This window comes from Rhyacophila brunnea, unplaced genomic scaffold, assembly GCF_057557595.1.
Source record: "Rhyacophila brunnea isolate RB1 unplaced genomic scaffold, BYU_Rbru_1.0 scaffold_21, whole genome shotgun sequence".
NCBI lineage: Eukaryota > Metazoa > Arthropoda > Insecta > Trichoptera > Rhyacophilidae > Rhyacophila > Rhyacophila brunnea.
In genome coordinates, this window is record NW_028232871.1 from 22076573 (window position 1) to 22091562 (window position 14990).

At 38.5% G+C, this 14990-nt stretch overlaps 1 protein-coding gene across 1 annotated transcript; it reads right to left on the minus strand.

The window, feature by feature from the left end:
- Window positions 1-1567: 1567 nt before the first annotated feature.
- Window positions 1568-14313, minus strand: LOC147070847 (uncharacterized). Its single transcript, XM_085948954.1, has 4 exons — window positions 12086-14313; window positions 9667-9732; window positions 6099-6152; window positions 1568-2888 (listed from the first exon to the last, which is right to left on the minus strand). Exons 1-4 carry the CDS (start codon window positions 14103-14105, stop codon window positions 2170-2172), a joined length of 2859 nt encoding a protein of 952 aa, XP_085805080.1. The 5' UTR covers window positions 14106-14313; the 3' UTR covers window positions 1568-2169.
- Window positions 14314-14990: the final 677 nt, after the last annotated feature.

Sequence of the window (14990 nt, forward strand, 5' to 3'; positions counted from 1 at the left end):
CCATAAAGTGTATAAAGAAACGCCTGTAGGCACTCAGGCCATGGGCCGCCACCGGCGGAAGTGAGCGGATAACGTCGAGTGACACCGATAGGCTGAATGTGACCGACCGAAGAGAGAACTCAGGATGGAGATTCCCGGTGGATTGTTGTGCAGACGGCCATAGACCTGAATGGTCTGCAGCGCCAGTAAGTCAATAAAGTTTATAAAATAAAACACAGTTTTTTCATATTATTTCGTATATTATTATTATTGGGAAATATATACCTACAGGAATCAGATTAATTGTAGTAGGTAAAATATAACCAGTTAATAATTAAGAAAATGCAATTAATTATGCTGTGACCATTCTAGCAACGCTCATCCCGTGTGGCACTGCCAGTAAGTCATTCAGGCTTTCCCGCTTATTTTTTAATTTTACAAATCAACGGATGAGCTTATAAATAAATGGCAGATTTACACTGATCGTTGACACACTTAAGCTAATCATATAGGGTGAAGTTTTAGCATCGCAACGCATCATCATGTAGACTTTCACCAACGCCAACCACTCTCATTGAATTTAAAACATTTTAATTCACCAGGCTAAACACAAAAAGAGGTTACACACTTTAATCACTACCATACACTAACCATAATCAACCAAGGACATTAAAATATAAAATAACAGATTACAGCATTGTGATGATATATTTATTATCCAGTCATGGATATATCTTGATCAAAATACCCTAAATAAAAGATTCTTAAAGTAAACAATTAAAAGAAACTAAAACTATAATATTATTAGATAAAAATTACAATAGCTATATTATATTATATTAAGGTTTACTTCAAGATCTTTCCAACAGCATGATTTTTAAAACTTCACGTTGCAGAAGTTTCTAGCAGCCGACACAATGATAATTATTGTATACGCGAGAAATTTGCCAACCAAGATTTTATAGAATCAGAAAAGTATTATAAAAAATCATAGAATTAACATTTAAAACTCAATGTGAATATCTCTGAAGAGAGATTTTTTAAAACATTACTATAGGTACCGTCAAATGGGGTTATTCTGCCAACTCATGTATTATTTTGCTTAGTGTACATAATTTATTATTATTACAATTTTAAAAAAATATTTGTTTATTCTGCAGCCGAGATAAATGGCTGCAATTTCAAAGCTGTATAATAGTGTAAAGAACAGAAGCAAGTGTCGGGACATAGATATGTACGTGAAATAGATGGGAGATCTACTGTAGTTCCGCAGTCTGCCACCAATACATCTATCTACAGCCAGCAATACTATATTTTTACTATTCATGTAAACATTCGAAATAAATATTTGTTTCATAAATTTGATTTTAACAATTTTAGATTTTATGATTACTATAAAATATCGAGGCCAAGTTAGGCAAGGATGTTTACTAGAGTAAAACTAGAGCAAAATTTAGAGAGCCCCATTCGACAGTATCGGTAGAAAAAATATTCAAAATACATAAGATCAACATTTTTAATGTGTCCTTAATTAAAATCATGTTAAATTTTGTCACGGCATTATTTAAAAATATTTTTTTTTATAATATATGAATAATATCGACCACACCACACATATATAAGTTGTAATAATTGTTACGCTTACTAATTACATGTGTTGTGTTACAATGATATTCACTGTGTACAATGTACATACATAAATTGAACCATTAAACATAACTTACTAATAACATTGCAATGATAGCATACAGAGAATCCAATTTTTTTTTTTTTTCGTTCAACACAATTTACACTGTCATGCATGCGCCTTGTGCATGGAACCCCAAAAATGAATCTAAATAACTTTCATCTGGGTTGACAGCAGTACTCTTGTCAATAATTCCTTGTTGTGGCCAGGAAAGTTCATCAGAATCGTTGTTCACCAATGTCACTTGAGTTTACATTATTTATGTAATTTAAATATATTTAAAACATACACACACACAACTGGTATCGTTGACGCTCAACAGATCTGGTCTGATGATTGTAGATGGAATTATCCTCTGGGAAAAAACTGTGAACTTTTAAGTAGTGACAACTCTCCCATCATTCGCAGAAAGACGGAAGAAGGTGAACAGTGAACATTACTCCGGTACAGCTGATCTCCACTGAATAATACAAGAGATGATGTAGTTCTTATAAAATACCTTATTACTGATACCCCTGATAGTTTCCTCCTTGCGAGGGATCGTAATTTGCATAATTGTTATTGTACATTTGGTAATTTTGCCTGACTTCCATGAGGCTCTGTAGCCGCACCGGATTGAGCTGCCCCGAGTGTCCCGCGACGCCGGGGTTTTGGTGCAGGGCAGGCCGTCCCGTGTTGTACGGCGTTCTGCGGCTGAAGTTATTCACATCGACGACATTTGCAGCTGCAGAGTTATCGATGTGCTGCTGCTGCTGCGGAGCGATGTATCCGGGATCCAATATATTAGCGGGGGTGAGATACATGAGCGACATCGTGGGCGGCGGGGGAGTGGGCGGCATCTCTTCCACCGGCGACGGCATATCTGTCATAGTGCTCTGATTGCACATATTCTTGCCCTTGCTGTTGGCTATGACGCACGCGTCGCACGTGAACGGGGCGGTCTGGACTGCGACGGTTTTATATTTTGCGACCGGGATGCTCGGCTCTGGGTGAATATTTTCTACGTCCAAATCCAGCGTGCAAACTATGCTGGCGACGAGAAAAGGCTTCTCTCTGTTGGACGACTTGGTGGTGAAATCGTAGACAACTTCGTCCCGGATCATGGGCGATGAGAACATGAACCCGGCGGTGTCTGTCTCTTTGGGAGAGGGACGGTGAATGCGGTTGGGCAGGTGCAGATACTCCAACTTTTCTATGGCCACTGCGCATCGCTTAATGGTGTCTGCAAATAGAGAATTCGAATAATGGATAATGCAATGGAGACTGCATTATACTTCACTCCGCTTGGCATACACCAACAGAATATAACATTACACAATTATACATTAGAACATAACAATAAAAAAAACCATATTATGTTATAAGATTCTTTGTAAGATGAACCAGTATAAGTAGTTAAATTAAAAGTTTATAAACAAGTTGGATATAAGATAGTATCCTGATTTTTAAAAAAGTTACTTATTTTATAGTTGTAATAGCTGGTGATAATTATTGATGAGATAACAAGCTATTATAGATCACATAAGATAGGATTGAAAATCGTGCAAAGTGAATTATAAGGATGGAAAACAAGTATATAACAGCAAATTTTCTTATTCCATTCTGGAACAATAAAGGTGGGGATCCAATCTTCATTAGTGCTGCCTCAAATTCCAAGGGTGAACCTGCTCAGACCGAGGGCCGAGATCGAATGAATTCCTATGAGAAACCATGCTCTTTCATACCGTCGACTGTTGACTTTGATGGTCGATAGCCAGCTCTGCACGCGAATTAGACTCTATTTCAATCTGGATTCTGCGTTGTTACATCACACAGTATAACAATGTTCTGTAGTCGCACCATTCTGTAGTGGGATACATGAAAATGTTTGTCACCTATATAATAATTCACCGTTTTCATCACATATTATTCACAAAAATGACCGAGGAAATAATTTTACTTCAAAGTACAATATTTATTTGTATTTACAATAAAGCTGTTGTTCTATGAATAGGAAAATTATCACTGCAAAACAAAACCACAATGAGAAGTTTGATTTACTCCAGCTCATAATGCAGGGAAAGACAAAGGCAGAGGCACAGGCAGAACGAGATCGTCTCTACACAACTCCGTAAGTAGCTCATTGTCAACGGTGTCGGTGATCTGATACGAGTGGCCCAAAATACGGTGATGTAGTGTAATTTGGTCGTCTACACTTTCATAGAAGGCTTCAAACAAAACTACGAGGGGAATTCCATAAGTTCGCGGAATGGTGGTGAAAGTAGCAAGTATTGGGATTAAAATTATTTTTTTATTATTAGGCAATCCTTCTTAGATATACTTGTGCAATTTCATGTTGATTGTTCCATTAAATCGCTTCCAATATTAAATTCCTCACAAAATAGGGAAAAAGTGTGGAAACTATCCAAAATGAAATGAAATTGGTTTATGGCACTCTTTGTTGTGGTAAAACCATGATTTACAAATGGTCATGTTTATTAAAATAAGGTAGAGTGTCATTAGAAGATGATGTGTGATGACCGTTGTGAAAGGCCAAGTGACGTCACTACACATGAAATGGTACTAAAAATCGAAGATGCCCTTATGGAAAATGGTCGGCTAAAACTAATCAAAATCGCAGAAAGGTTCAATCTATCCAAAATAACAATTTCCAGAATTATACACGAAAATCTTGGAATGTCAAAGGTAAGCGCAAGATGGGTGCCACGAATGCTTATGCCATATCAAAAAAGTTACTGTGTGGAATGTTTCAAGCACCTTTTAAAACTGTCTGGCGGTGTCAATCAAGAGTTATCAACAAAATTGTTACGGAAGAAGAAACGTGGGTTTATCATTATGACCCTTAGTTAAAACAGGTGTCTATGCAGTGGCAAAAAGGGTGGTTCAGCCCCCAAAAAGTTTAAAGTCGTACCATCGACTGGGAAGGCGATGGCAACAATGTTTTGGGATTCACAAGGAATCCGGTCAATAAATTATAAACCAAAATGCACTAACATCACAGGACAGTACAACCCTAATATTTTAAGTCACTTAAAAGAATCTAGTAAAGTAAAAAGAGGGGCAAATTAACAAAAGGCCTGTTCTTACTTCATGACAACACACCTGTTCACAAGGCTCAAATTGCAATGGCTGCTATGAGAAAATGTGGCTTCCAGGAATTACCTCATCCACCTTACAGTCCTGATTTGGCATCTAATGATCATTACCTATTTCCAAATTTAAAGAAATACTTACATGGAAAACATTTCGATGATGATGAGTCCCTATGGGCAGCAGTAAACGACCATTTTGAAGACAAATCGAAAAATTATTTTTATAAAGGTTTAGAAAAATTAATCGATATATTTAAGTTTATTCATGTTGGATGAGATTATATTGAATAATAAAAATATAAAACATATATATACATTCTTTTCTTTCCGTCCCATTTCGTGAACTTATGGAACTCCCCTCGTACCTGCGTAAAACGCCGGTAAATGAAGGTGTCCCTCGAAAAGGGGTCTATATGCAAAAACTAAATTTTACAGGAGAAAGGAAAGCAACAACAAGAACTTCAGTGATTTAAGGTGCCTATGATTTTTAAGACAATTAACATCAATGATTAAAAAGACAAACATCACTGAAATTCTTGTTATTTATTTATTTAATTACTGTGTTTCCTCTAATGTAAAATTTTGGTTATTTCATAGACCCCTTTTCAAAGGATACCTTCAAATAACCAGGTACATTCACTCCTAAGTGGAGCATATAGGTGAGTAGTGTAGTGAATTATATGACATTTTTATAAGAATGATTGTTAGCCATTTGCCTAATCCTTTAAATCAGAGCACTGTAGGGGAAGGGGCGGGTCATTGAGATGGGTGTGAACATGGCTATTATTAGGAAAGTCATATTGAAAGGATACGTATCCATACTGGTATTGTATCAGAATAAAAGTATTCTGTCTGTTTTCTTCAACGTGTCGGATCCTCAATGACTACAGGGTGTCGTTCCAGAAATTGGCGAAGGCAACTCAGTTTTCTTCAGTTCGTAAGATCTCGTTGAAATTGCATTTCATTGAGCATGCCTTGTATGAATACAGGTATTCCATGATTTGCATCGTGCCGCGCTCACAAGCTTTGTCATCAGATAACTTCGACTTCACCATATTGTCTCGGTTGAAAAATATTAATAAATGAATATTCAGAGCAAACTATCAACACTTAATTGACATCCCTAGTTGTGATGATGCGGTGGCCAAAATAAGGTTCTGTAGGGACAGTTTTAAGCATTCTCTCAAATATTAAAATAAATATATCATTTGCCTTACATGTTATGCTTTTCTTTTTTATATAGGTAATATAATTATACGCGTCACTCGTATCCAAAACGAAACCTGCATCCATTCACATCAATATTCGTACAGTTATTAATGATAAAAAAAAATACGCACCCTCTATCGTATGTCTTTCTTTCGCCGTTATCAACGGGGCCGTCGGATTTATAACTGAAAGAAAACAATATTTTAATTTATTTGTGCCATCTAGTATATCTGCGCATTACTCAAACACAACTCAACTTCAAGGAAATAAAATAAAATTGTGCCCATCCTATCCTGGTGACACTCTCTGGCCTGAAAGCCAGTCGGGCTTCAACTGCCAAAAATATTTTTCGATTATTTCATATTATTATGTAATGAGATGTGGCTGAAAAATTAAAAATCGTCTGCCACTTTCCAAGATGGCGGCCATAGCACAACATGAATGAGAGTTGATTTTTGGTATGTTATTACTGGGCACTAGCACTATGCAAAGTCTTCCCTTTACGGAAATTATTTCCTGGTAAAACCCTAATATGACTGGAGTATCAGGTGATTTTATGCTACTTCATAAAGGAACGGTTAAGAATCAGGCAAAAAAAATACCCAAATCCTTGGTAGAAAAATATTTAATCTATTAAGATTTTTTTGATGCCATAAATTTTTTGTATTTATTTTAAATGAAGTCTGCACATCCAATCAGCTCTTACCATTGAGGTCTCATTGCTGAGAACACTGGTGTGATTCGACCTTGCTATAAATTCTCCGAACGAATACAGTTTACCAGCCAATTTACCACAGTATGTAAGTAATTGGCAGTTTTGATTTGTATGTCTACCTACCGTTGGTAAAAGTATCCCATCGGAGGGGCGTTCATTAATTTATCCACCTAAACAGGAAAACAATGACAGATCATATGTGTCACTAGATTTCAAAATCAGCCATGTACATAATGGATGAATAGGAGAAAAAACAGCTTAGGAATAGCTGGATGTTCTAATAAACGCACACGAACATAAAACACACGTGCAGGCCGAGTGTGTTCATTTTGCATTGACACCTAACACCAGTGTTTTTCAACAAATCTGTGTTAGTAACACTTTAAAATTCATAAGATTGCATGACACAGCAAAATTGTTAAAATAAAAAGTTTTGTTTGAAATAACAACACATTTTCACTAATTTTCACGACACACTGCTTGGGAAACACTGCCTTACACTATACATTACAAATATTACACTACGTATTATACTTATGGTACAATTTAAAACATGGATCTAAACAGGGTGGCTGTGTGTATGGTAAAAGTCCAAATCAGCATTTTATTTTAGTTCTACGGTGATCTTTTTTGCAAAATGTTCAAGGGTATATTTTTTGTGAGAAACTCCGCCTATTATGAAACCGTGTATTCACTACGTTCGTGAACCAGTAGTAACCGGTCAAAAGGAGACGTGCTTTGCCAACACGGTCGCTTCTGGATAAGTGGGAAATGCTGCTCACATAAACATTCATTATTTGGTAAAAGATTATAAAAGGCCTCCTCCTTTTTGGCGCACCAATTTCTACAAAAACAGGGATAAAGATGTACTATTGGAAGTAAAATCTCCACACCGGTCTTCGTTATAAAATATAATAATATACAAAAGTACTAAATATAAGAAAGATGAACTTTTATAAAAGCATAAAAATCACACCACTAGAATCACTCACTTGTGTAAATACACCCTTATAAAAGGCAAGCGATATAGAAAAATGACATAATATGACGAAAGAAGTGTGCTAAAAATGCATTGAAATATTAAAATTTTTATTTTTATAAATTTTAATATAGTGCTTTAAAATATGCCTAATGTGATGTGACCGTCACACGAGATATTGTATGAATGCATTCGCCACGGTCTCAGCACTGGACATATTAATACACCCCATTTATCATGAAACGATGTTCATCTTCCTCGGTGCTGCTTCCTAGGTTAGGATTTGGCCTCCTTCACTGACTCGTGTCCCTCACTGGTGCTCTACGATATCCGAGCGTCACCCAACTGCGACAACGTTAACCTGTTTGAAATATTTCTTCCTGTTGTTCTGCAAACTACCAGGCTATCTCCTTGACTTTTTCTTCACTGTGAGAGCAGAGTAAATTCGGAACAGGAAATAATCCGAGGTAGCCAGGTTAGGATTTGCAGGTTGAGTGATTTATCCGCTGAAACCCGCTCGCTTCCACAGGTAACTTTCAGTTTTGTCTACATTAAATGGCTAACATGACTAAAGGATTGCTGTGAAGAAACGGCACACTAGAAGTGAGTTTCCAAACATTTTTTCCTTTGTGTTTCCTACAAATCAGTCATTGTTAGTGTAACTCTTTCCTGTTATGGTTAACTTCATTTTTGACTCATAATCATTATAATACGTCGATGTCCAAATTGTTGTTGAAAACCCGTTGATGAAAAAGTGTCGTCAGCCAGCAGCTCCAAGTTCTCCAATCAGCACCCGGTGTTCGTCTGAAATGGTGTCAGCGTTTGCGGGTCCCGTCTCGCCCTCACATGGACAGGTCCAATTTTTCTTTGACTATTCGAGAAACCTTCAATTGTCTTGTCTGCCAAAATTAGATCGGTTAGAATTAAGTTGTTGCAGTTGTCAATACTTAATCTGTCTGTTGGTAAAAGATTCTATTGTTGATCGCAGCTCTATCATATTATTTCTTAATAGATTCACATGATGACGATCCACGTGGGATCTGTCAATTTTAATGTAATAATCACACTGAATTGAAGCTGTGTTTGCATCACCTCAGGCAAGTTCTAACATGAATAGACTTGTTTAAATACACATTTTCTCAAATGAAATTTGTCCAGAATCTTCGACCATGTCCGATCCTAATAGGATCATATGGGCCTCCACAGAGTAGAGGTTTGTATTAATAGATTTTGTTTTTACGAGAAATGGATGTCAGCCACTTGCTCAACCTATTAGGTCCATACCCTGACTCACACACATATTGAAAAATAATATGTGTACTTGCCAGACCCAGGATTCGAACCTGGGACCCACGGCATGATAGTCCAACGCTTAATCGATTAACACCAGAGAATCTTGATTCCTGTGTGCGACTAAGAAAACTACTTACATATTTGCCAAATGTTGAAAAACTTCAAAAAAAAATTCAAAACCAAGGAAGCCACTAATAAAAATATTATATTATATGAATATTTTTATAAAATAAATTTGTATTTACACATGCATAAAATATTGAAAATTTGTTTCAAACTTTTACCCACTGACCAAATAAATTTTTCAAAATTGAATTTTTTTACCCAGTCTCTCGAAGGGTTGCCGACCACTGGTGTAGATTAAACTATCACAATAATAAAACTGTTAACATACAAAAATGATGATTTTCATGCCAATCTCACTTTTCAAGCGTCAACGAGACTCATCGGTTGCTGTTGAGTGCATATTTTCTGTACTGCTCGGTGTAATTCGTGTTTTTCCGACAGATTCACCACTAAACTTTTTTGATCCACAAAGTTTAGTGTGCACTATTTATGTCGGATCTTAACAGCCTAATTCCACACTTTGCCACTGGCTTCAGGATGCGGAGGCCATGGACATGATGGTAATGTGTTTCTAGCAGATAAATAAAATGAATGAAAGCTTCTCTAATGTGACAATAATATTATATAAAAATGCTATTATCCTTACATTTTATTTGCGAGTCATATCGGCTATTGTGGTTAACAGATACAGGTGCTGGTGTTGTCAGGTTTTCTGTAATCATTACAAATTAGTCTGATGTTGGAAGAGTTTTGCAAATAAATGTGACAATTTCATAATTAATTAATAATAATTTATAGCTATTATGATACGTATTACGTTTTAGAGTCATCACCATTTATGTACTTCCTTCCATATACCTAAATAATCTGTATGTTATGTTTCTGGGGGGTCCATACCCGAATACCCCCCCTCCCCTTTCGTGCTTGCCTAGAACCTGATGATCAAAAAGAAATCTGGATAATCGAGGTCCTGATAATCGAGTTTCTACTAAATTGAATTTGTTATTTACACAGTTTTTATAGACTTTTAAATTCTACTTCATTTGTGTTTGGCTTTTTGAGTCGGTTCTCATTTCTCTCGCAATGTGATTAAATTCGGAGACACTACATGAACACTATATTGTATCAGCATAATATACAAAAAATACGTGTCCGTTCGTGATCATGTCGAACAGTATTTTTTTGATCTATGTAGATAATTTTTTGAAACATTCCACTAGACCAGCGATTTCTAAACTGGATGGCGCGAAAAGTTTAACACAATAAATTTTAATCAATGTAGCCACAGGTTCGCAGTTTGCAAATGCATAGTTTATAAAACAGCCGCTAGTTATAAACTACATAAAAAACAGTCCTATAAAAGGTTGTTTGCAAACCTGTGAAAATATAGAGACTAATTTTATAATACCTCACTTCTATACAATTGTGAAGCGCGTTGGCTATCTCGTGAAAAAATGAAATAAAAGGATCAAATCATAATGTTGAAATTTGGGGTAATTTTGTTGTTAAACTTGTATATTCAGTTGAAATTAAAAAAAAAAAAAATTAGTGAATAAATCAATGCAAGGACCACTAATGCATTCACTGATTTAAAAAGAGTAGAGTGAAGGCATTCATAAAAAATTAAGAGCTTTGGAAATCAAAATTACAAAAAAATATGTTCGCCATGTTTCCACTTTTAAATGATTTCTGCGCCAGATATATTGAAGCAAACAAAAATCTATTTACTTCTTTCATATTCTTGGTTAGTTTGCTAATGCACTTTTCACATTATTTTATTAATAGTAAAAAAAGTCGCCTGCAGCGCTGCTTTGTTTCAGGTCTATTAAATATTTTAAATATGTGGTTGTGCGTTGCAATTTGATGTGATACCTATAATATGATGATTGATATACTTAAATGATAAATCCCGTGTATAATTTAGGAAACACTACATTAGAGCACCACATTGCCCTTAACCTCTGCGATAGGTAGGTGGGCCCGCTTCAGGATGTGGGGCCCATGATAGAATCTATTTGTCAATGAACAATGATGAATTTGGATTGACTACTATTGAAATTGATTGTACTAATAAACAAGCACATTCATTGCATGAAAAACAAATTGATTTAAAAATGTATATAATAGAAGTACCTAGTAAACCTTGTTTATTTTTATAATTTTTTTCTTTCATTTTTGTAATAGTAGGTACACAGGTGTTGACTATTTAAAAAGGGGGGGGGGTGCCAAGATTAGATTTTTTTAAAAGGGTGTCGTAGTAACATAAAGTTTGGAAACCACTGCACTAGACTGAACCGGATCACATATCATCTAAATTTGTCTCGTCTGCGACACAGCCATAAACGAAACCTTGTTGAAATGTCGCATTCATGTTGCACAGTCGGCCATGCACATAGGGGCTTAGCGACAGTGGCGATTGCAACCTCTCGAAACGCCAAACGCTAAAACAGCAATTATTATGTATTGGAACCGCAGAATTTTTTGGGAGTGGTCTCTCCTTGTATCATCATATAAGCACGGATATTTTTTAATCTCCCGGATTAAGTAAATATTGGTGCCCTCATCTGCCATTTTGAACGCAGGTAAGTAGGGGATACGGCAACCGGACGGTTTGACATTTGAATTATAAAAATGGCTAACATACAGCGTTTGCGCACGCGTAACTGCAACACGGAGGACGAGCAACATGCGAATGCAAGTCGAGTGAAAGTTATTGCTACACTGGCTATTTTTTTCAAATTAAAATGTCGCACTCCAACTGTGTGTAGAGGTCCTTTAGGTAACGTGTGTTTTGTGAATACCAATAAATTCGAGACGAATTTAGATGTGCGAGCCGGCTGGCTAATGCATTTAATGCATTAGCTCAATCCCCTGATGTATGTGGGTGGATATATTACGTATTATAAAAGCCTATACAGTAACATTGCACACTGCAATTGCTTAAACTTTGATACTAAAATTATGTTGTATTAAAATATTTTATGATTGAATTTAGATATGTGCTGCATCTATAGCATTTATGAACCACACGCCATTGATAGTTAGTTATACATAAGAACACTCACCAATAATCGTAGAGACGGCTATCGGTTGGTTGTTAGGTTTGTATTGGATTTTATGAACGGCGTCCTGCAGAACGATAGACCGTAGTGATGTCTGCGGTTTGCCGGGAACGGCGGTGGTTTTCTGTTTTTTTTTCTGAGATGTTTTCGGCGCGACGGGGTGTGACACGAGTGAGGGCGGAGTCATTTGAACATGAGGAGCGGTCGGAATCTGCTGAACGCGGGGGGCGGGCTGATTCATTTGAACGTGGGGAGCGGGCGGAGTCATTCGAACGTGGGCAGCGGGTGGAGTCATTCGAACGAAGGGAGTGGATGCAGGCTGAGGCATTCGAATATGGGGAGCGGGCACAGGCTGAGGCATTTGAATGTGGGGAGCGGGCGCAGGCTGAGACATTCGAATGTGGGGAGCGGGCGCAGGCTGTGACATTTGAATCTGTGGAGCGGGTGGGTAAAACAGAGGCTGACTGGGAGGGGGCATGTACACAATCGGTTCGGGTTCCTTGTACATGAGAGGCATGCCTCCCATATACGGGTATGGGGGTGCAGAATTCGAATCGAACTGGGGTGGCAAGTGTTCATGCTCAAAAGTGGGGTATGCATTCAGAGGGGGCCCCGGGAATGGCATAAAATACGGGGGAGGATCGGAACTGACGGAGCTGGGGTAATTGACGGAGTTGGGATAATTGACGGGTACATCGACCTGAAACCGCAGGGGTGGATCAGCATAAGCGAGATCCATCGGAGGTATGTCTTCTTTGACCACTTTTTCTCTTGACAAACTCTTTCGGACACACATCCGGTCGTCCTTGTTTGATCGCCGTCGCGGCCGAATCTTCAGTTTTGCTGCCAACACCAGGCGCTCTCCAGAATCACGGGACGGTCTCAGGGGCTGACGACCGATGGGACTACGTCTAGCATCGGGCACTCGACGACGCCTCGCAAGGTCAGCTTCAGCAGAGCGTCGTTCTCTCGAAAAAGATCGTGGCCTTTGACGTAGGATTCTTTCTTTGGAGCGACGTTTGTCCAGCAGAAAGCGTTCTCTGGAAGAAGATCGCAGCCTCTGACGGAGGATTCTCTCATTGGAGCGACGTTCTTCTGACAGAAAACGCTCCCTGGAGTTGAAATGTCGCGGACGCCGTACCCGGTATTGCGACAATGGTGGGCGAATCCGTTCTTTAGAAATGCGGCGATCTTCGTGTTCGTACCGCAAAAAATCACCATTGACGCCTCTCCGCGAGTGCAGTTCTTCGGTTGCCAGGAAATCTCCATCGAAATATTCGTCTTTTACAAAGAAATGTTCCGGCCGGTCCTCGCAGCGGGAGGGTGAGAGAGATAGCGACCCATGCTTGTCCATCAGAACATAACGATCCGCAGATCTATTCGGGATGGGACTGCAGTACCTGATGGGCGAAGGGCGGCGGGTCATGCTCGATTTCGAAAACCGACCCGGTTGTCGCGGCGGGCTGGCGGACAGGCGCCTGGGCCGATGATTCTTTTCGGAAATCTGTCCCTCGACGTTGCCTGCTTCCATTTCCATGCCAGGCGGGATCAGTCCCGTTTCAAGTTTCTTCACAATGTCATCTTTGGTCTTATTGAATTTGTCTTTCTCGATGTCTCTCTTGGTCTTGTTCAGATCCCTTCTCTGACCGAGGGGATTCGAGCCCTGCGAAGTCGACGGAACGCCACCACTGCCGGGATTCAACTTCTGGCGGCCGTCTTTGATCCCGCCTCCATGTTTATATCGACAAGCTGGCGGAGCGGCGACTTTTTTCTTGGGAACCACGCCGTAGTCCGTTAGGTAATTTTTGAATTTGTTCACCGCGCTCTCGGACGTCTCTTCAAATGGGAGCGCACGAAGGCCGGCTTTACCTGTCGGGTCCCGGGCCGAGGGAGGTGCATCGACGTCTCCTGTTTCGGCGAGCATGCGGTCACCGGGTGGAGCACCAGGTATGTCGGTCTTCAGTCCTGGCAAATTGTCTTTATTAAACGCAGTCTTAATAGGCCCGTCTCGTTTTTCATCCATGCCGACGAGTCGGTGGAAAATCGTTCGACATTGTTTTTAAGGAAGTATCTATCAGGTTATTGCCAACTGAGATGATAACAACTAAGTACCTAAAAAATATTATCAAACAATTACTAGATTTATTAACAATTATTATTCTGAGAACGAAATATGAACAGTCAAGCCATAGCCATCATAGATAACAAATATCATACATCATAGATAATATACGCAGCAGTGTTGCCATATTTTGAAAGTGGAATTATAGTACAGAGCCTCCAAAATTATAGTATTTGGGGATAAAATATAGTACGCGTTGTCATCTGTTGAAAATTTATAGGTTTTTTGTTTCTCAATAACGGAGAATTTAGTAGAATGTGTAAATATTTCACCGCGGGCCGCAGATTCCCAAATTTTCAAAGACGGCTCGATTGCGGCATGGCAAATGCGAAATTATAGTATTTTTTGCATATTTTTTTCCGATATTCAAAATTATAGTATTTTGGGCGTACTTTACCTGTTTTATATCGTACATAGTACGCGGACCAAAATTATAGTACAAATACTATAATTATAGTACGGTTGGCAACACTGACCCACTGACATTTGTGTGCTCCCTCTGTGGGAGGAGTCCAATCTCTTTGGAGGATGGCCCTGAGCGTTTTTGGTCGGTAGAGATACCTTCTACCTAAATAAAAAGGGGTCTCGGAATTTTTAAAATTCTCCGTTATTTTTTTTGTGAAACAAAAATCCTATACATTTTCAAGATGTGACAACGCTTACTAGGTATGTACCAAAGAGATTGAAGACTGGAGAGGGAACACGCCATCATTTATGTACTAAAAAATACGAATCGGAGAAAGACAGTTGGTAATGTTGGTATTCTGGAGCCGCTACTTCAAGTTC